The following is a 20,271-nucleotide window of genomic DNA, read 5'->3' as shown; positions in this document are numbered from 1 at the left end:
CCTAGGACCTGTCTAGCTGTCTGTGCCCAGGGCGTATACAGCAGGCTGGGGGCCTGTGCAGGTAGGCAGGGTACAGAGACCTTCCACATGGCCAGGTAAGTGCTGGAGAGCCTGGCACACCCATGGCCTCTGGCCCGCTTGTCTTGCTCCTGAAGCTGCGACAGGGAAGCCACCAGGTTGGCTGGCAAATACAAGAGACTTTGTAAAATATGCTTCTGGCTTTGCCAGTGGAAGTGCTGGGTTGAACCAGAGGAAGGTGTAACCCTGGGTTGATTTGGTCACTTGGGCCACCAGGCTTGCCTGGCAGATGGGATTGGGGATGCTTTAGGGGAAATCGGACAGTGGAAAATTTGAGTTAAGAGGCCCCGGCGTGGCTGTCTCAGGAGCCAGGCTCTCAGGGCAGCGAAAGGAAGGAATAGCGTAAACTTCCCCTCCCTATATACTCACCCCATTCCCATGTAAAATAAAAACCAAGGTAATATCTGCTGTGCACTGTCATGAGCCTGCACTGCCCAGAGTACTTATGCACGTCGGCTCATGGGAAACTTTTACAGACAGACAGATGGACATCTCCCCACCCTGTGAGGTCCGCAGTGTCATCATTCCATTTTGCAGATCAGGAAACTGTGACGCAGGAGGCTTGAGCTGTTTTTTCAAGGTCCTATCTGGAAAGACCAGCAGGTCCCATTGCCTACTAAGACAGACCTTTGAAATCCTGCTGACAAAGGATCTTACACAAGGGTGTGTGTGAGCTCCTGGCCAGTGCTGGGCAGTAGGGCCAGGACCTCCTGCAGTTCGTTCCTGGCCTAACAGGCCACCGAGGACAGGCTTGCAAGCTGCAGGTGTTGAGCATGGTGGTGCTTGACAGCAAAAGTGCCACAAAGTCCACACACCTGACTTGGAGAAGGAACTAGGGTGGATCTGCTGGTAACATGGCCCAAGAGATGGGAGCCATTGCCCAGAGGGTTTGGGCCTAATCCCTGCCTAGCAAGAGGATTTAGACTCTTGTGGTTCAGTCATAATCATGGTTGACATTTACTGAGGGCTTTCTCTGTGCTAGGCATGCCATATCCATTATCTATTCACAGGGAGGAAACTGAGGCACAGAAAAGTTAATTACCTTGCCCAAGGGCACACAGCAGATTAAGACAGGGCCTGGGTCAGACTCTAGGGCGGCCTGACCCCCTCAGCCTTGCTCCTAACCACTCCAGCATCCTGCGTCCCCTGGCCAGGACTGGCAGCCCCGGGCTCTGTTCTGCTTCCCAGCCCGGGAGAGTGCAGGTCTGAGCTGTGGCAGCTCAGGGAGTGTATGCGTGTGTGAGTGCGTGTTTGAGTGTGTGTATGTGTCACGGGTGTGTTTGTGTTTAGGCAAATGGAGAAAGAAAACAACACCCGCATTCTTTTGCAGCCCTGTAGACATCACTGCATGGTGGAGGAATGTGGAATCAGTGCAGCGGGTTGTTTTCTTTCTTTCTTTTTTTTTTATCATGGCACATAAATACCTTTGGGTTTCTCGGTTCTCAGAAAGGCATCTATTACTCAGGTCTTACTTAGCAGTTATCCCTGAAGAGGGAAGCCTGGAGTGAGCATGTGGGCGGGCGTGCCACACACACTTATTACGCCCCCTTCAGCTGGAAGGCAGACTCTTCTTGAATTCAGATGAGCAGATGTCTTGTGACCAAGAAGGTCCACTTGCCGAGCTCCAGCTGGGGGCTGGGAGCTCGCCCTGTCCTGGGAGCCGGCATCTTCCCCTCTTTCTTGCTGAGAAGCAGAGACCACCATTCCCACTGAAATGTAGGGACCCTTGCCCAATGTGAAAGGAGGAAGGAAGGGAGGAAGACAGGGAGGGAGGAGGAAGGAAGGAGAGAGAGCAGCTCAGCACAGCTCCAGGCTGAACCTGTGGAAGTTTTTCCAGCAGTGTGGGGGTGTCATTTGCTCCCCTTCCCAGCAGGAGGAGGGAGTTCCCAGCAGGCAGAGTGGTGTGGGATGAGGGACATGGCTGGTGGGGAGGCCTCTGGCCCCATGGCGGGTGTCCTGTGCAATAGATGGTATCTCTATCCACTACGCTACAGGGATACCAGCTGCAGCCTGGAGACGTTAAGCCTGCCACCCAGGTTCCCAGCTGGTAAGTGGCAGAGCCAGTCCTGGGTCGTTTGCAGCCTGGAACTCTGGAGCTTGCAGGTCTGATGCATGTTTATTGGAGACGTGGTTCTCTCCTCTCCCAGCCATGTCCTGTGAAGGCTCTCTGGGAGGCTTTCTGTCGTGTTTCTGAGCTGTGTTACAGCTTCTGGAGGCCAGTGAGGTGACCCCACCCCACCTCTGTCCATGAATGTCAGGGTCATAGTCTTGGCGGCCCCAGCTGCTCTGGGGCTGCGACCTGGCTCACCTCTCTGCCCCGAGCATCCGAGCCCTGAGGCTTCATCGTGTCAGCTCCCATATCTCTTCCACTCTGCATGGGCCCTGGGCGTAAACCTTTCTTTGCCCTTGTTCCATAGTCTGTAAAAGGAGACACGAGCTGTCCCTGCTTCTGGGCCTGGTGCGAAGCTGAGATGAGAGAGTAGGAGCCATGCCCCTGACCTGCAGTTGCTGCCCGGCCTGACCTGGTTCTGCTGCACCCTCAGTGCCCAGCACTGAGGGCCAGTACTGTGAGTGGGGAGGGATGAGGAGAAATGGCCTCTGATAGGGTGGTGGTCATCACTCCCAGGAGGAATGAGGCTGGGGCTTACGGGCCAAAACCAGGTGGGCAGAGGCAGATGCTCCTCCCTCGCCCTGCCAGGGTCAGAGCAGCAGCCCCCTCCTCCCATTCTGAGGCCCGGGATGCTCCCCCGGGACTGGCGGAGCACACAGTCAACTTCTGAAATTTTTCCTACACTCTTTCCATCAGGAGTCAGGCTAGATTTATAGTTTCTCCTAATATTTTCTCTATATTTATTAATAAGTAGCATTTTAATGGAAAAAGCAGAATAACCTTTTTACATTAAAGAACATTACTGGCCAGGTGCAGTGGCTCATGCCTGTAATCCCAGCACTTTGGGAGGCTGAGGCGGATGGATCACCTGAGGTCAGGAGTTCGAGACCAGCCTGGGCAACATAGGAAAACCCTGTCTCTACTAAAAATACAAAAATTAGCCAAGTGTGGTGGCACACACCTGTAGTCCTGGCTACTCGAGAGGCTGAGGCAGGAGAATGGCTAGAACCTGGGAGGCAGAGGTTATAGTGAGCTGAGATTGCACCACTGCACTCCAGCCTGGTGACAGAGTGAGACTCCATCTCAAAAAAAAAAAAAAAAAAAAAAAAGAAGAAGAACATTACCAAAATTTCTGGCATAACTCAAAATCCCATTATTCAAACACAATTTTTTTTCTTATATACTGTCTCCCTTGTACATATAGTTCATTTTCCTAGTTGGAGTTATAGTGTGTGTGCAATTTTGTTTTATTTTCACTTACGTGTGATCTTAATACTTACGTGTATTTCTCGAAGTCTTTTTTTGTAGAGACGGGGTTTCACCGTGTTAGCTAGGATGGTCTCGATCTCCTGACCTCATGATCCACCCGTCTCGGCCTCCCAAAGTGCTGGGATTACAGGCTTGAGCCGCCGCGCCTGGCTTCTCGAAGTCTTTATAATAATAACCTAAAATAGGCACAGTACTGTCCCGTTGTCTTGCTATGATAGCAGTATATTAAGAACTATTTCCCTCCCGTTAAGCATGTGGGGTGTTGTCAGGGTTTCATGAGTGTACTTAACCCTTCAGTGAACATCCTACATGTTTCTTCTTACCTGTGACAGTGTCACTGAGGCAGGCCAGGGACTTAGCGGGTGTTTTATGGCAGGTGGTAGACATCCTCCAGGGATAGCTGGAGTTCTACTCTTCAGTATGTTTTAAAACCAGAAACCCCTGAGCAGGCCTCCTTTGGTTTAAGTGCCTTCTGTGTGTGGGGTGCAGTACTAGATTTTTTTTTTTTTTGCCATGAACTCATACATAGCAATCCTGGAACATCAAATTATTAGCTCCATTTTCCATGACAAGATACCAAGGTGTGGTGAAGCTGAGTCAGTTGCCCACGGTTTGCAACAAGAGGCTGACCCAGGCTTTAGATGCAGTACGTACCACTGCCTCTTTACAGCTGAAGGTGGTGAGACCTCCATCCCCGGGAGGATATTCGCTCAGAGCCTGGATGACAGTGCCTAGAATACGCTGGGTGAGGGTTTCTCGACTTTGGCACCATGGACATTCTGGCTGCATAATTCTCTGTTGTGGGGACTGTCCTGGTCACTACAGGATATCTACCAGGATCCCTGGTCTCAACCCACTGGCCACCACTAGCACAATTTGGAGACAGTCAAAAATGTCTCCAGATATTGCCAAATGTCCCCTGGTGGCAAAGTCACTCCCAGTTGAGAACTGCTGCTGCAGAGGATTCCTGAGTAGGTCAGGGGGTTGACTGCAGGTTCTCTTACAATCCCTGGGACCTCCATGAGGCTCCCCTACCTGGTGGGCTCCCTTGGCAGACTGTCCCCATCAGTGGGCCATTGATCGGAAAGACTTGTTGGGGAGGCCGTCGAAAGGAGAGGGGGAAACAGCAAGCAGCACACTGCAAAGAGTCATGGGATGCAGGCTCAGGAGAAATCCTGGAGCACCTCTTTCATGCGCAGACGCAAATTTGGGGAACACAGCTTCACAATCATCAGCTCTGGGGCAGGGGACCTGGCTCCCAGTAATGACCTTGCCTAGCAGCCTGGTGACCAAGAGACACCTAAACCTGTCACCTCCTCTGCAACTTCTTGCCATCTTGGAGGACTCTCTGGTGCAAGGAAATCTCATGTGGCACCCTGGCCTCCCACATGGGCTGGGGACATCCTTGAGTATCTTTCCAGGGACAGTCCTGGCCAAGGAACCCAGAACCAAGCCCACCTGTGGCACCTGGTCTCACAAAGCCAGGCCACAGTGGGGGCTGGCAGGGAGACCGTGATTGGATTTGCAGGCTCCGTGTAGACTGGGCTTTAAAGAGCTTTCTCATTTCCTCTCCGGAAGTCTGCAAAAGGCCACGGGAACAAAAGAGGCTTGATTGATTGTGTCTTGGAGAGAGTCATCAAAAGGAGAGGGGGAAGAGCAGGCAGCACCCGGCAAAGACACTTAATTCTGCACACAGTGTCATGCCAAGAAACCACGAAGTGCAGGAACAAGCAGCAGACATGCTCCTTTTATCAGTAGGGTATGTCCTTAGCGGACATGCTCCTTTTATCAGTAGGATATGTCCTTAGCGGACATGCTCCTTTTATCAGTAGGGTATGTCCTTAGCAGTAACAGCCAGGGACAGCTGGCAGCACAGAGTTTTTGGCACCTTGCTTTCTTCCTCCTGCTCCCTCCATCCCTCTCCATACTATCCACCTTGATTTAGAGAAAGGAACTCTTTATATGAAAACCACTTAAAATCGAATCTTATTCCAGGGCAGTTTGCATTTCGATAGGCTGTTCTTGAAAACTAGCAAGCTTCAAAGAAGTGACTCTCCAATGGTAGAATTTCAGGTAGGGAGTCGGGGTGATTTTTGTTTAGTTTAGCCAATGAGATCTGACTGGCACCTTCCGAGATACCAGCCACGAGCTAGGCTGCAGCTTCCTGGGAGGCTCTCTGGGGTCAGTTAAACATCCGTTACCAGCTGTCTACTGGGTGGCAGCCATGGGTGGACATGATGTGTGGGGTCAATCCAGGAGACAGCTGACTTTAGAACACTGGGTTCACGCTGATGGCCCTCACGCATGGCATGCTTACTGGATGCCAACTGTGTGCCAGGGGCCTGGGAATGAAAGTCACGTATCTGAGCCATCCAGCGAAACAGGCAGTGAAGCACACTGTGGAAGCTTCACCCGGTGCTGTGCTGTGGGTCTCCCAGGCCAATACGGGGCCATGTGGGAGCACCAGGCCCTTGCCTGGGGCAGGAGGGCTGGGACACATGTGCTGGGGGGAGGAGATCCCAGCCTTAGCTCTTAGGAGTTCATTAGACAGGTGCTTTGAAGGGGAAGGGCATGAATGCAAAGGCCTGACAGGCAGTGTCTGGGGGTTGCAGGCTTCTAGAAATAACACAAAGGGTGAGTCCTGAGTTGGTGGCAAGTGAGGCGGAGGAGGCAGGGAGGGCACAGGCCTTGGGGGTTTTGGGGGCCCAGATGAGGAGTTTAGATGTCATTCTGCAGACAGTGGGGAGTCCTGAGGGGTGAGCACACCCTTCCAGTCTGCTGGACACTTGACTTCCAGGACTCAGAACCACAGGGTCCCACACTTGCCCTGCCTCCTGCTCGCTGCCCAGACGCAGACTGCATCTGCTGTGGTCCTCTCTGCTTTAGCAGGCCTTTCTGGACCAGAAGTGTTCTTCCTTTGAAAATGCGCGTTCATCCCTGCCTCCAGGAATCCTACCTTGACTCCTTCAGGTCAGCAAGGTTGGCAGCCCCCCAGGAGCTTATCTCTGCTGGGAGAGTTCTTCTGGGTTGGCATGGCCTGTTTCCTCTGATGCCGGTCTCCCCACCCCACACCTGGACTGGAAGCTACTGGAAGCTCTGGGGTGGCAGTACTGTGTTTCTGTGTTTCCCTCACCTCTGTGGTGGTCAAGGTCGGGGACTCAAGATTGGCACACAGTAGGCCCTCAGGAAACCTGTGCCACCCAAGTGAAGAACGTCAAGCTTGTCTCAAGTCATGGAGCTGGTCGAACCCTCCTGACCTCCTTGAGCCAGCGCATGTCCAGGCTGCAGCAGACCACGTTGTTGGATCCACGGGCCCAGACACCTGGCTTGGGCTGCAATGTGGTGGCTGCCAGGAGGGAGGGTGGCTGAGGGCATGTGGCCTCCTGGGCATGCAGAGGAAGACCAGGGCCTGGGAGAGGCTGGACCAGGTGGGAGCGAGTCTCCCCTGGGGCCGGCTTAGCACGTGAGCTACCTCCTACCTCATCATGAAGATCCCAGCTGAAGGCAGGGCACTCCTGTTGGCTTCATTGCAAGGAAAAAGTGGTGTTCTGCTGGCCAGGGTGGTGCTGGCTGTTGGTTGCTGGCAGACTTGTAGGAAAGCCGGTGGCTGAGGCTGGCAGAGGCACAGACAGAAGGGCTGGGTGCAGGCATCACCTGGGAGGTGTGGGGAGGGCTGCAGCTGGGCAAGTCGGAGCAGGAGACCAAACCAGGAGATGCCAGGGCCACACACCGGCCCAGTTCTCCCTGGAGCCTTGAGAAGCAGAGCTGCCACCCTGGATGTGCAGTCAGCGCTCCCACCCCTGCCCTGCCCCTGCCTCAAGCCCAACACCACCCATGGAGAGGGTGACCTCAGGCCTTGGAGATTGTTGGCTCGTGGCTGCAGGTGGCTTGGATCCATGCACTTGGATCCTGGTGTGCACCCCTCACATGGCAGAATTCCTGTTTCCATCCAATCATGGCATGACACTGTACTCCCCGGGAATCCAGCCTGCCTATCTCACACCCAGAGTTGTGCTGCCAGTCTAGGCTGGGATAGTGGTGTGGTTAACTGCAACCAGCTGCTGTGGTTATAAGCCAGGTAAGGGGCCCAGTGACAGCTCCGCTGCATCATTGGCAAGGGACTGCTTGGGGACTGAGCTGCCCGGGGGCTGGATGAGATGACCCTTGGAGGCCTTTCTGGGTGCCAGACTCTGGCATAAGAGGGAGAAGACAGAGGGGTTAGAAACACATGGTTTGGGCTTGGGGTGGCTCCTGGCAAGGCAGCCTCACAATCCCAAGATCCATAAGAAGGCAAACTTAGAGGAATCAAAATGCAGCTCTCCCCACCCCCTGGATGGGTCTCAGCAAGTGTCAGAGCCCATCCCCAGGTTCTGAGGAGCAGTGTGATGGGCCAATGGGAGGCTCCTCTCCCTGTAGCTTGCCCAGAGTGCTGCCAACCAGGCAGGGTCCCAGGTCAGCCCAGCTCCTTTCTCAAGACTTTGTGACTTGGTGTCACTTGGATCACATTGTTTGGAAGAGGTGAGATTTGTCCTTGATCTGCAGACATCTTCCCCCACTGCCATCATCCCTGCTGTTTGGGTCCTAATTGGAAGGGCCTGGAAAGGCCACCTGCACCATTCCCCTGACCCCAAAATACCACCCCAACCCCAACCCCCACCCAGCCTGCAGTTCCACTGAGAAAATAGCCCTTTTGAGTGTGTCCGTGTTCAAAAAGTGCTTTTAAGAGATAAACACTTTTTTATTCATCTTGAAAATGGTTGTGCTTAGAGCACAGCAGGTACCCAGTTAATATGTATAGGCTTCAGTGCTAAGGACTATGCATGGCAAATCTTTTGCTCTCAAGGGGTTTACAATGTAAGGGAAGGAAGGCATTCTTATGCAGTGCTGGCAAACACTGCCCATGGCAGACAGTACAAGTTGATTAGTGTGCCTCCTGCAGCAGACATTAGGAGTCGATTACTGCACTTTTCCTGACCTAAGAGATAGCCTGATGCCTTCTCCAACCCAGCCCTCCCTTAAGGGTGCTTGTGAGTCTCAGGGTCTAAAAGCTGCTCACCACCTGGACTTTGTGAGGCATTGAAGCCTGAGAGGATGCTCAGAGAAGAAAAGGATTCTTGAAGACTTGAGTGCCTGAGAGCATTTATGTGTTCAGTTGGTCTCTGAGTCAGTCAACAAACATTGATGGCGTCTGTGCCTAGGGTGACCATAAAGGGAGACGAACATGTAAACATGTAGTTAAAACACAATGAGACAGGAGCCTTGACCTCGGCGGGCACACAGGCAAGACAGACCCCTGCCTGGCCTGGCAGGGAGTGGTCCCAGGGAGGCTTCTCTGAGGGGGTGTCATAGTGGGTATTGGGGAACTAGGCTTCCAGCCAGAGGAACTGCGTGATCAGAGTCACAGACAGCACCACTGAGGTGGAATGGGGGTGGGGCAGGGAACCTGGGGGTGCAGATCCTAAGGCAGGGCCTTGGGACCATGACAGCGACTTGGACCTTATCCTTTGGGCACTCACTGTCTTTGTGGTCCTTTGTCCCCTTTCAGAGTCTGCTGCAGGGATTTTCCACCCTCAGTGGTCCTTGGTCCTTCCCACCACACCCAACTCCCTGCCTCCTCAGCCTCGGATTAAGGGGACCTTGGCATGGGTCTGGGTGCCTGTGGCTCCCATGTGCTAGGCTGCTGGGGTCTGTTTCTGATGTCTGCTGCATCCCTGGGCCCCTGAGAGGCCTTCGCCCAGCCGGCAGCCTGCCCGGGGCAGTCTGTTTTCCCTCCTCAGGGCAGAGGTCAGCCTTGCTTTTCCTCCACACTCAGGAATCGTGCTTCAGGAATACACAAAGCAGCTGTTAAAATATCTGGGTCTGGCGGGCCCGCCGCACAGTGGGCCCCTTGTTCCCCTTGCAGACAGCGGCCTCAGAGCACGTCCCAACCCTCTGCTGGGTCGGGGGTGCTGGGGGAGTGGTGTCAGGGAGAGACCCTGGCCCTCTAGGCTTCAGGGCTCTCCAGGGAGGAAGGTGATGGACAATGGGAATTTAGCACCGAGTGGAACAGGCACGTTAGAAACAGATGCCAACCTGAGATTTTTGATGTCAGACTGCAGAGGCGCTGGCACCGGCGTGGGTGGAGGAGGGGGGCTGGATGTGACTGTCGTGTCCATTCTTGGACAGAGCCTTCTGTTGGTGGGGCAGCTTCCAGGCACTGCTCAGGGGCAGGCCTTCTCCAGCTGCAGGGACGATAAGGCCAGGCCTGTGAGTGCCAGGCCCCATGAGAGACATGCTGTTCATCCCCATTTAACAGATAAGGAAACCGAGGCTTAGGGAGAAGTCGATTCTTGTCAACAGTGCCTGATAGAGCTGGGAGGCGAACATGGCCGCTCCTTCTCCGGAGTCTGCACTCACTGGCCTCCTGCTGAATGTGCCAGCCCCTGACATCCCCTGACACGTGCAGAGCATAGTGTCAAAGTTCAGTCACAGCACAGAGGTTGGTGAGCTCTGTCTAGGACTCTGGGAAGAGGGTGTGAGAGCAAGCTCTCTGGGTTTTAAAGCACGGCATCCTCGGTAGAGCAGAGGGAAGAATGTTCCTGGCAGGAAGGCATGGGGATTGGAGAGGGCCTGCTGGCTTTCAGGGAGTAAACCCAAGTGGAAACAAACGGAAGTCACGAGGCCGTCTCAAGTGTCAACCTCAAAGTAGGTCTTACCCACAGCCTCCCAGAGGGAAAAAGCCCTCTTGATACTCATCAACTCTTATCGGAGACTGGCTGCCCCTGGAGGGGCCTGCATTTCCCATTGGGGCCCTCCCTGGCCCCTGTTCCAGCCCAGCAAGTCAGTGAATTGGGGTTAATTATCTGTTTTCCTGGACACCAGCAGGCCCAGGAGCTGGGCAAATTAGGGGAGCTTTTGTACTTGGAAAAACAAATTCAAGGAGCGATAAAGAAGCAGGTGCACCTGCTAGGATGGGGATTTTGCATGGTGCCCGCCCCTGGCCACACCGGGAGGGTGAGGGCTTTGGCCACCCCCTCAACTTGTAGGCCCCTGGGCTGCATCGCCTGGAAGAGGTGGGGGCAGCAGGCACCGGCTGGCCAGGCTGTGCTGCAGAAGCATGTCAGACACCTAGGGGCTGGAGGCCTTCCTAAACCTCAGTCTCCTTCTAGCCTGCCCTTCCCAGATACCCTGACGGCCCCCATGGTTCCCCTTCAATCTGGCTTATCACCTGTTTCTTTTCTTTCTTTCTTTCTTTTTTTGAGATGGAGTCTCGCTCTGTCGCCTGGTTGGAGTGTAGTGACAGGATCTCTGCTCACTGCAACCTCCGCCTCCCGGGTTCATGTGATTCTCCTGCCTCAGCCTGCTGAGTAGCTGGGATTACAGGCGCCTGCCACCACAGCTGGCTGATTTTTGCATTTTCAGTAGAGACGGGGTTTCACCATGTTTCACCAGGCTGGTCTCAAGCTTCTGACCTCAGGTGATCCGCCCTCGTCGGCCTCCCAAAGTGCTGGGATTACAGGTGTGAGCCACCGCACCCGGCCTCACCTACTTCTGTCTCCCTGTGGGAACACTTTTTTTCTTGCCTTAGAGTGTGCCAAGGGCATCTCCCTCCCTTTGCTCATGCAGTTCCCGGACCCTGGAGTGCTCTTCCCTTTGTGCTGTCTGGGCCAAGTTCAGGACCCTTTCATTCTCTGACTGGAAGCCACAGGGCAGACTGGAAGGTCACCAGGAAGCCTCCTCCGACCTCCTCAGGCAGCCCGCCCTTGTTGAACTCCCACAGGTGGAAACTCACTGCTGCTTCTTTGACATTTAGCATATACTGCCGTGGACTTTGAAGCACTCTCTACACAAGTGCCTGCCTCAACAACGCTTTACATGTGTGTCTAGAGCTGTGCTTTTATACATTTTGACACCCCTATAATAAGTCTGGAGCCTGGCAGGCATCTATGCATACAAAGAAGTTGGCCATGATGGAGAAAGTAGAAAACTAGAATCCAGCAGACATGCCCTGGACCGCCAGCACTGCCGTATCTTAGCCGTGTGACTCTGGGGAGCTTACTTATCCTCTCCGGGCCTCTGATTTTAAGTGAAAGCAAGGTTCGAGATACTGGCCCAGTGGGAGTAGCTGCTGTGAAAGGTGAAATTACTTGAGGAGAGGAGCTAGCTGGCTCGGGACACCTACGTGTGCTTGAAGGTTTTGTTGTCTTTCTCTGAGCATGGGGCTCCCAGTGTAGGGTCATCCTAGGCAGAGGAGGGGGTCTCAGGAAGGACAGAGCAGTTCAAGAGGACCCTTCTTCCTCTGAGTCAGCGTGGGAGCCATGGATCCCAGGGGATTTTGGAAGAGTGGTTTATTTTCTTCCAGATGTGTCTCCCTTCATTGTCCTCATGGCCTACTGGGTACCAGGTGGAGGGGTGGGCCGTGCACCAAATCCGTAGAGAAACAGGGGAGTCTGTTGGGAGCAGTGGCTGTGCACTGGTGCCTCACGAACATCGCCACTTTCGAGTTTCTGGATAACCTTGCTGGGGGTGCGTCCCCCTCACTGTCTGGGGGAAGCCAAGGTCAAGGTTTTAGAGCCTGAGGGGCATGGGGCTGGCCCGGACCCCATGGCCCTGTGTCCCCACATCTGACCAGTGCAGGCATCTTTTGCAGGGTCTGGGCTCCCCTCCTGAGTTTGCCGTCTCCCCAAAGGACCCAGAGTGGAGGCTGTGAGCTGTGGGAGTCCCTGGCTGGAGTGGTGGAAGAGGGACCAGCACAGGTAGGAGCTTGCGGTTCTCGTCCCAGTGTGGTATGGCTGGAAGAGGAGGAGCCGGGGACAAGGCATTTGACACAGCTGCCCACCCCTCCACACTCTGGAAGGCCTGGCACACCTTCCTGAGCTCTGCCTGGCCCCAATCCTGGAGCTCCTTGTTGGTGCCGCTCTCTGGGGCTCTGTGGAGTTGTTATCCTGCTGGACCGTAGTGAAACCACGGCAGGCTTCGGTTTCATGTACAGTGATGGGAAGGTGGACAGAGCAGGCAGAAATTGGTGCTGCCTTGGCCTCAGACCCCACAGGCAGGTCCGAGGAGCTGGCCGAGGCCCTGACCATCCCCCCAGCGCCCTGCAGGCAGGTGATCTTTTCTTGGAGAAGAAGAAAATGCGAGAAGCTGCCCATGTAGGGCAGCTGCTATAACAGGTGTTATGGGCCGTGCTGGGAAGGCTGACTGTCTTCCCACTCACCCTGGGAAGGAGGGTACTCTGCATCACTGGGGAGCAAACTGAGGCTCTGAGAGGGGAAGTAACATGGCCACAGACACACAGTGGATGCAGACTATGCTGGTCCAGGCACACACACACCTCTCATTGTGGGAGAATTCAATGCCTCATGTCTTAAAATAGGATTATTTTGCCACTGGCAGTAAAATGCCAGCAGTCCTGGGGAACCCTTACGTTCCCCACTTCCCTGTCTCCTTCAGGGTGGAGGAGTGAGTGTCAATTTGTCTGGGTGGGACAGTGGGGACTGACCTGGGGAGTCAGAGCCCCCTTTGCTTCTAGGCTGCCAGCCTTGGCATTGTGGCATTGGGCTGGTGTCCCTGAGGTCATTTTCCCGATGGAGACAGTGATGTGAGGGGAGACGAAAGGACTGGTGCCCAGCCCCTGGTGGATATAGGACCAGTCCTCAGGGCCTCGGGCCGTGAGTCGGCTGCTCCCCTTTTAGCTGTCATGAGGTTAGAATGACAATTTCCCTTAATCCGGGCGGCCGTGTGCTCTTCACTCCAGGAGCTTTCACTTTTTACCTCATAGGATCTTAAAAATAAGTCTGCGATCAAGGCAGGGCACGTGTTGATCTCTCGTGTATGTGCACGTGTTTGCCTGGGTCTGTGTCCTTGTATATATACATGTGAGTGTTCGTGTACCTCTGCGTGTAACTACATGTATCCTGTATGTGTGCACGTGTGTGGCTGCATATGTGCTGTGAGCGTATGTGTGGTGCATGTGACCATGTGTGACTTTATGTATGTATGTGCCCATGCACACATCTGTGACTTTAATGCGGTGTGCACGTGTGTATGTGGCCTGCGTGCATGTGTATGCATGTGTGTGGCTGGGTATGTGGTTTGTCAGTGTATGTGCTGTGTGCTGTGTGAGTATGTGAGCTTGCATGTGTGTGTGTGCATCCGTGTGTGCCGATGTGTGTGTGGGGGTTCTGGGCACGCATGCCGCACAGCTGACATCACAGCAGAGGTGAGAACACCGTGGCTCTGTGGTGTCTGTGATTGCTGAGAGGCGAGGCTTCCTCGCTCTCCTGGAGATTGATTTTGCGTGGGGAACAATGCTCTAATTCCTGTGAGTCACTCGTTAGAGGAGTTCAAAGAAGCCAGGTGGCGGGAGGGTGTCTGGGATTTCACGTTTCAGGGTGATTCGCTCATTCTGCTCTGATTATTAATTTATTCTTCAAGCCAGTCCTTTAACTCACAGTTCTTAACCTTTTCTCTGCTGTGGGCCCCTTGGCAACCAAATGCAGTTTGTGGACTCCTCCAATAATGCTATAAATGCATAGAAGAAAAGACACAAGGACTATGAAAGAAAGCGATGATGCGACGTCTAAAATGTTCAGGGCACCGCATCTGTGATCAAGAATACATGTGCTGCTTTCCTAACACATCAAAGGGCAAGGTCAGCAGTGGGGGTAATGAATGGCTGGCGTTAAGTCGGTGAGCATGGGCGTATCTACGACTTATGCCAGTGGTAGCCCGAGGGAGACACCAACTTCAGCTCCAAACTAGCAAAGATAAAAATGTATTTTTTAAATCAGGTTAGATAGTCTGCTTTAACCGGAACGTGTAGATTGTTTGTTTATTTATTTTGAGAGAGTCTTGCTCTGTTGCCCAGTCTGGAGTGCAGCGGCATGGTCTTGGCTCACTGCAAACTCCGCCTCCCAGGTTCGAGTGATTCCCCTGCCTCAGCTTCCTGATTAGCTGGGACGACCGGTGCATGCCACCACGCCCGGCTAATTGTTTGTATTGTAGTAGAGACAGGCTTTCACCATGTTAGTCAAGACCGTCTTCATCTCCTGACCTCGGGATCCGCCTGCCTCGGCCTCCCAAAGTGCTGGGATTACAGGTGTGAGCCACCACGCCTGGCTGAACTTGTAGATTATTTGGAAGCCAGAAGGGACCTTATAAACACCCCGTTCGGTTTTTCATATACCGATTCTGTGTCAGAAACAGTTGTAGAACTAACAGAAATGCAGCTCTTCTTGCCACCCCCTGCCTAGACTTGGGGAATCGGAATCTCCAGGGGAAGGCCCAGAAATGCTCCCGAAGCTTCTTGCTGTCACCAGTGCCCCTGCTGAGGCCCCAGAGAGCAGGCGACCTGGGTGAACCTCCTAATGGACAGGGAGATCCTCCAGGCCCTGGGTCCCAGGCACCTGCCCCACCCCCTTAGCAGAATTTTGGAGAGTGTGGCTGTGTTTCCTTTGTGGTTGTTTGGACAGCGGCAGAGCTGTGTGTTTCGAAGGTAAAGTGAGGAATTGACTCTTCTCCTCCCTGTGGTAAGTGCTGTGACTCCCAGCCCCTCTTTTTCTGGAGCCCTGTGGAGCCTGTGGGAACCATCCCTGGAGAGACCCTCCCTGCTGTCCCCAGGCAGCCCCTGGGGGCCCAGGTGAGACTGTCCGCTGGGGCTGCAAGGCTTGACGGGTCTGCCTCAGATGAGCTTTGGGGAGTGAAAGTGGCTGCCTGGGACCCTGGGTGCCTGGTGTTTACCTAGAAATTGTGCTAATCCGGCTAATTCCTATGATTTACACAGCCTCTTGGCTCTGTGTACTATCTTCTTCTCTGGGAAGGGGTGGGAAGGCAAGGCCACGGATGCAGTGGGCACTGCCTGGAACCCCCCTGCTGCATCTGCTCCCCACAGGCGTTCACGAAACGTCAGGTGCATCTGTGTGCACATCCTTTCCCCGAGCCACAGTCTGGGAGGTGGGCATCTGAATAAACACCCCTCCTCCCTCACTACGTTCACCCAGTTTCTGGAGCGACCACACCCTGAGGCATTTGGGCTGGAGGATCTGACTGTAGGCCTGGCCCTGTGCCTCCCTGGGGAGTGGCCTTGGGCAGCTCACTCCCCATGGGGGCCTCAGCTTCCTCCCCTATAAGAATTGGTGATGACATCCGCTGTGCTGAAGTGAATAGGTGGAATTGCCATGAGGAAGCTGCAGCTGCTGTGTTTTGGGTCTGTTCTTCATGGATGGAGCCTTCTAGTTACCAGCTTGGGCTGGGCCTGGCTATGGCAACGCTGTGCTGAACAGCTCCTGGCCTGAAGGTGATGAATGTAATCCGGGGACGTTGAGTAGGGACGTGATCTGACTGCTTCAGGGCTCCAACGATGGGCTAGGAGGGGAAGGGGGGCTTCCTGGAGGAGGTGACGTCCGAGTGGCACCTTGAAGGAAGAGTAAGAGTCCATCAAACACAGAAAGGTGAACGGTTTCCAGTGAGTGGCACAGCTTGGGCAGAGGCCTGGCTGTGTGCAAGGGCAGAGCCAGTTATCCCTGTTAGGAGGGTCACGCAGCCAGGGAGCTCGTAGGGAGAGGAAGCTGTAGGTAGACGTGGGAAGACTTTACCTGAAGACCAAGGGGCTCAGCAGGGGAGGGATGGAGTGATACGTGGTTTCTGGGAAGGTCCCTGGCTGAAGCACAGGGAATAAACTGGAGTGGACCAGAGGTGTGAAAAGTGCCAGGACCCAGAGGGGAAGAGTGTCTGGCACAGAGCAGCCAGTGGGAGAGGCAGTGCTGGTGAGGCGTGCAGGTGCTGGGGGGTGTGGGGGGAAGTGATGGGGCTCACAGTCTTCGTGTGTGGGTGGGGGAGAGGAGGAAGGTGGTTCAAGGATGCAGCTCAGGTGACTGGTGTGGTGGTGCCTATGACCAGGTAAGGGGCAGAGGAACAGCAGGCACGAACCAGTGCATACTGCTGGTGGCCATTCAGATAGCCAGAATCTTAAGGGGTGGATTTTAAAGTAGGCTTAAAAGAGCAGGCAGCAATCCCTGAATTTCTAGGCCACAAGGAGGCCCGTGACTCACCAGCAAGGAGATTTTTCTCTCTCCCATCTTCTTGACTTTCTTGGGCTTTCTGGGCAGGGAGTTTTGAAAGATTGTGGAAACTGGCCAGACTGGTGTGTGCAGATGAGCCAGGAGCTGACAGGAGCTGTGGACATCCTTCATGTGGCTCCTCCATTGTTCTTGTGTACTCATTTTTTTCTACTTAAAAAGATGGGGAGTATTGTGTGGATTTAAAAAATAAAATTCTAGGCCGAGTGTGGTAGTGTGCACCTGTAGTCCCAGTTGAGGCCGGAGGATCGCTTGAGCCCGGGAGTTTGAGGCTGCAGTGAGCTTTGATTGTGCCACTGCACTCCAGCCTGGGTGACAGGAGATACCCTGTCTCAAAAAAGAAAAATTCTTGGCTGGGCTCGTTGGCTCACGCCTGCAATCCCAGCACTTTGGGAGGCCGAGGCAGGTGGATCACTTGAGGCCAGGAGTTCAAGACCAGCCTGGCCAACATGGTGAAACCCTGTCTCTACTAAAAAATACAAAAATCAGCTGAGTGTGATGGCACACACCTGTAATCCCAGCTACTCGGGCGGCTGAGACACGAGAATCGTTTGAATCTGGGTGACGGAGGTTGCAGTGAGCTGAGATCACACCACTGCACCCCAGCCTGGGTCACAGAGTGAGACTCTGTCTAAAAAAAAATAAAAATAAAAATAAACATAAAGACAGGAAAGTTCTAGGGCCTACTAATGTGGATTTAGCTGAGGGCCCTGGCAGTGGAGCTGACCGCAGGTGTCTGCACAATGTGACCCCCATCCCCACACTCTCTGCAGGACCTTCACACAGCTGCCCGCAACCTTTCTGCCCCACTCCTCCAGGTGTCCAGCCAAAAATGCCAGCTGTCTTCCTCACCACCTTCTTTAAAACATCTGACCGGCCAGGTGCGGTGGCTCATGCCTGTAATCCCAGCACTTTAGGAGGCCGAGGCAGGCAGATCACCTGAGGTCAGGTGTTTGAGACCAGCCTGACCAACATGGGGAAACCCTGTCTCTACAAAAAATATGAAATTAGCTGGGCGTGGTGGCGCCTGCCTGTAATCCCAACTACTCGGGATTGCAGGAGAATCGCTTGAACCTGGGAGGCAGAGGTTGCGGTGAGCCGAGATCGCGCCATTGCACTCCAGCCTGGGCAACAAGAGCGAAACTCCGTCTCAAAAACAAACAAACAAAAAACAAACATGTGACCTTCAGATTTCTCTTCTGATATGAAGGCTGGATTGCCAGTGTCTGCTCTGACCCACAACCCAGCTGGAGACGGAAGTTGCCTGTTTCCCGAATCCCTCTGGGTGTTCCTCCCTTGCTCACAGCCACTTTCCTTCCCTCCTTATCCAGTCTGTAGCCCGGCCTTTTGGCTCTGCCTTCAAAGCATGTCCATGTTTCACCAGCTCCACCGCCACCTGCTTAACCCAAACTGCCATTGTCTCTCCCTGAGTCAATGCAGTAGCCCCCACTCCCCCGAAAAGCCTGTTCTCTGCACAACAGTGGAGTGATCCCTTTACACAGGGAGTCAGTCCTGCCCCTCCCCTGCTCAAGACCCTCTGACGCCTGCACTTCCCTTCTGGTCACTACTCAAAGAAGCCAGCCTCTTCCCACATGGCCCCTGGCTCCTGGCTTTGTCCTCTGGCTGCAGTGGGGTGGCCCCTCAGGCATCCCATCCCTACCCCAGAGAGGCCCAGCAGTGCTGCCCCACTGTGCCCCTGCAACCCTCTCTGTCCTGCTTTCTTTTCCTGAGCCACCTCCCACTCACTGATATTAAATCTACATTTATTTTCCCCTTGTTTGCCCCCAAGGAGAATGTAAACTCCACATATTGTATCTTCAGCACCAGGCGTGATGCCTGATGCATACTAGGGGCTTAAAAATATGTTGACTGAGTGCATGTGAGTCAATAAAGGATGAACATTTATTGAATGAATGGGTGAAGGAATGAGCGAACATGCAGATGAATAAGTGAAAGGTTCTGGTGAGCAGGGAAGCAACCTGAAAATGAGGGCCTTTCTTTGAGGACCTCCAGGTCATTGTCACCATATTTATTTTTATTTTCCCCATGATTTGCAGACAGAGGTCATTATTTCTGACTTTACTCCCCCATCAGAGGTTACCTGCCATTCATATCAGTAGGAACTTGTTACTTAGATTTTTAGAATCTGGGTAGAAGATGATGAGAATGGCCTGCAGTTGTCCGTGAGGTCGTTCAGAAGACCAGGCGAATCCCAGGACTAATAATTCTCAAAATTAATTAAACCCTCCTTCCTAATTATAAGAGAATTAGAATGAAGTTGGTTGCTTTAGAAGCGAGTGGCGGTGTGAATCTGGGTCGGCGTTTCCCGGCTGGGTTTGGGCGCAGTGTTGGTGAGTGTCTTTGTCTTCTCTTTTAGAGTTGCCACCTAGGACGATGAGCGGCTGAGATGGAGACGTCTGCCTCAGCCACTGCCGCCGAGAAGCAAGAAGCCAAAAGTGGGATCCTGGAGGCCGCTGGCTTCCCCGACCCAGGCAAAAAGGCCTCTCCTTTGGTGGTGGCCGCAGCAGCAGCAGCAGCAGTAGCTGCCCAAGGAGGTACTTTCTGTTTTGCACACTTGGAGGGCAGCAGGGGTGTTTTTCATTAGCCCATTAGGATTTAATTAGAGTGGTGGCCTATGTCATCAGGGAGGCACGCTGGGTTTATGGAAGGCGAAGAGGAGGGCGCCTCTGCTCCCGGGAATCCAAGGCACCATGAAGGTTGCCTGTGAGTTTGCGAGGAGGTCTGGCCACCCCAAGTCCTGGGGCGGAGCTGCCTCAGACAGCGGCGGGTGGGGCCTGAGTACTGGGAGGGGAGAGAGGGAGGAGGGGCGTGGTCGCTGCCAGGCAGCCCTGGGGTGCGTGCAGCTGGCACATTTGAGATGTGCCCAGAGAACTTCTTGCTTCTTGCCTGCCAAGGACTGTTTTGGAAAGTAATTGTCTCCTGATGCCTTCTGGCTCAAATTAGAGGGTCAGGTACGGAATTTACTATCTTAGGTGAATTTTTGGCCAACTTAATTATAACAAAAGAGACTACACGAGCCACAGCCTCTCATTTTACTGCCCCAAAGAGAAAGACTCTCGGGTTTCCACTGGGCCGTCCGTGCCAGCATCCCGTTGGGAAAGTTTGGCGGGAAGACGAGACCTCCCCTGTGTCTGCACAGTCCATCTGGAGGCCACAGAACTATTTCTGTCTCGGAGGAATGGAGAGACTTCGATTTCTGTTCCTCCCTTTTTGTTTCAGTGCATTTAGTCAGGCCCTGTTGCTCTCACGGCTCAGGCACAGCTCAGAGAGCAGCCGGGGAAGAGAATGCGCCTTTTCTTCCGGCCGGCGCTTGGGTAGCGCCTCTCACACTTTGATGTGCACGCAGTTGTGGGGGGCTTGTTTCGGTGCAGACCCCGATTCAGTAAGTTGGGGCGGGGCTGAGTTTCTGCATTTCTGTTGGGTTCTGCATTTCTGAGTTTCTGCATTTCAGCAAGACGATGCTGGGGCTGCTGGTTCACAGGCCACGCGGAGCCTGTGAACATGGAATGGGAAAAGGGGATCAGGAACACGGAAAGACCCTCGGAGCGGTTTAGGAGTTGGTGTTTCTAAGAGTGGACCTAAGGGTCTGCGAGGGGTTGTTACTATATTTGCTTTTATTTGTCCTGTGATTCTAAGTGGGCGGTCATTACTGGGATGTGTGGCCCATGTCAGGAAAGGGAGATCTGAGGTCAACCTTCAGGCCCCCTTGGGGAGATGGCCTTCTGAGCTGGACGA

The 20,271-nt window shown here is 53.8% G+C and overlaps 1 protein-coding gene across 1 annotated transcript in view; it reads left to right on the top strand.

The window, feature by feature from the left end:
- The window catches only part of LOC105492465 (GLI family zinc finger 2), a 260,604-nt gene that overhangs the window by 43,811 nt on the left and 196,522 nt on the right, over nucleotides 1-20,271 (top strand). The window contains exon 2 of the mRNA XM_011759629.3: nucleotides 18,893-19,070. Within this exon, the coding sequence (XP_011757931.2) occupies nucleotides 18,923-19,070 (148 nt within the window). The 5' untranslated portion in view covers nucleotides 18,893-18,922. The remainder of the gene's footprint in view (nucleotides 1-18,892; nucleotides 19,071-20,271) is intronic.

The sequence above is a fragment of the Macaca nemestrina genome, chromosome 11 (assembly GCF_043159975.1).
Source record: "Macaca nemestrina isolate mMacNem1 chromosome 11, mMacNem.hap1, whole genome shotgun sequence".
Taxonomy (NCBI): Eukaryota; Metazoa; Chordata; class Mammalia; order Primates; family Cercopithecidae; genus Macaca; species Macaca nemestrina.
This window is presented reverse-complemented; position numbering and strand designations above follow the sequence as displayed.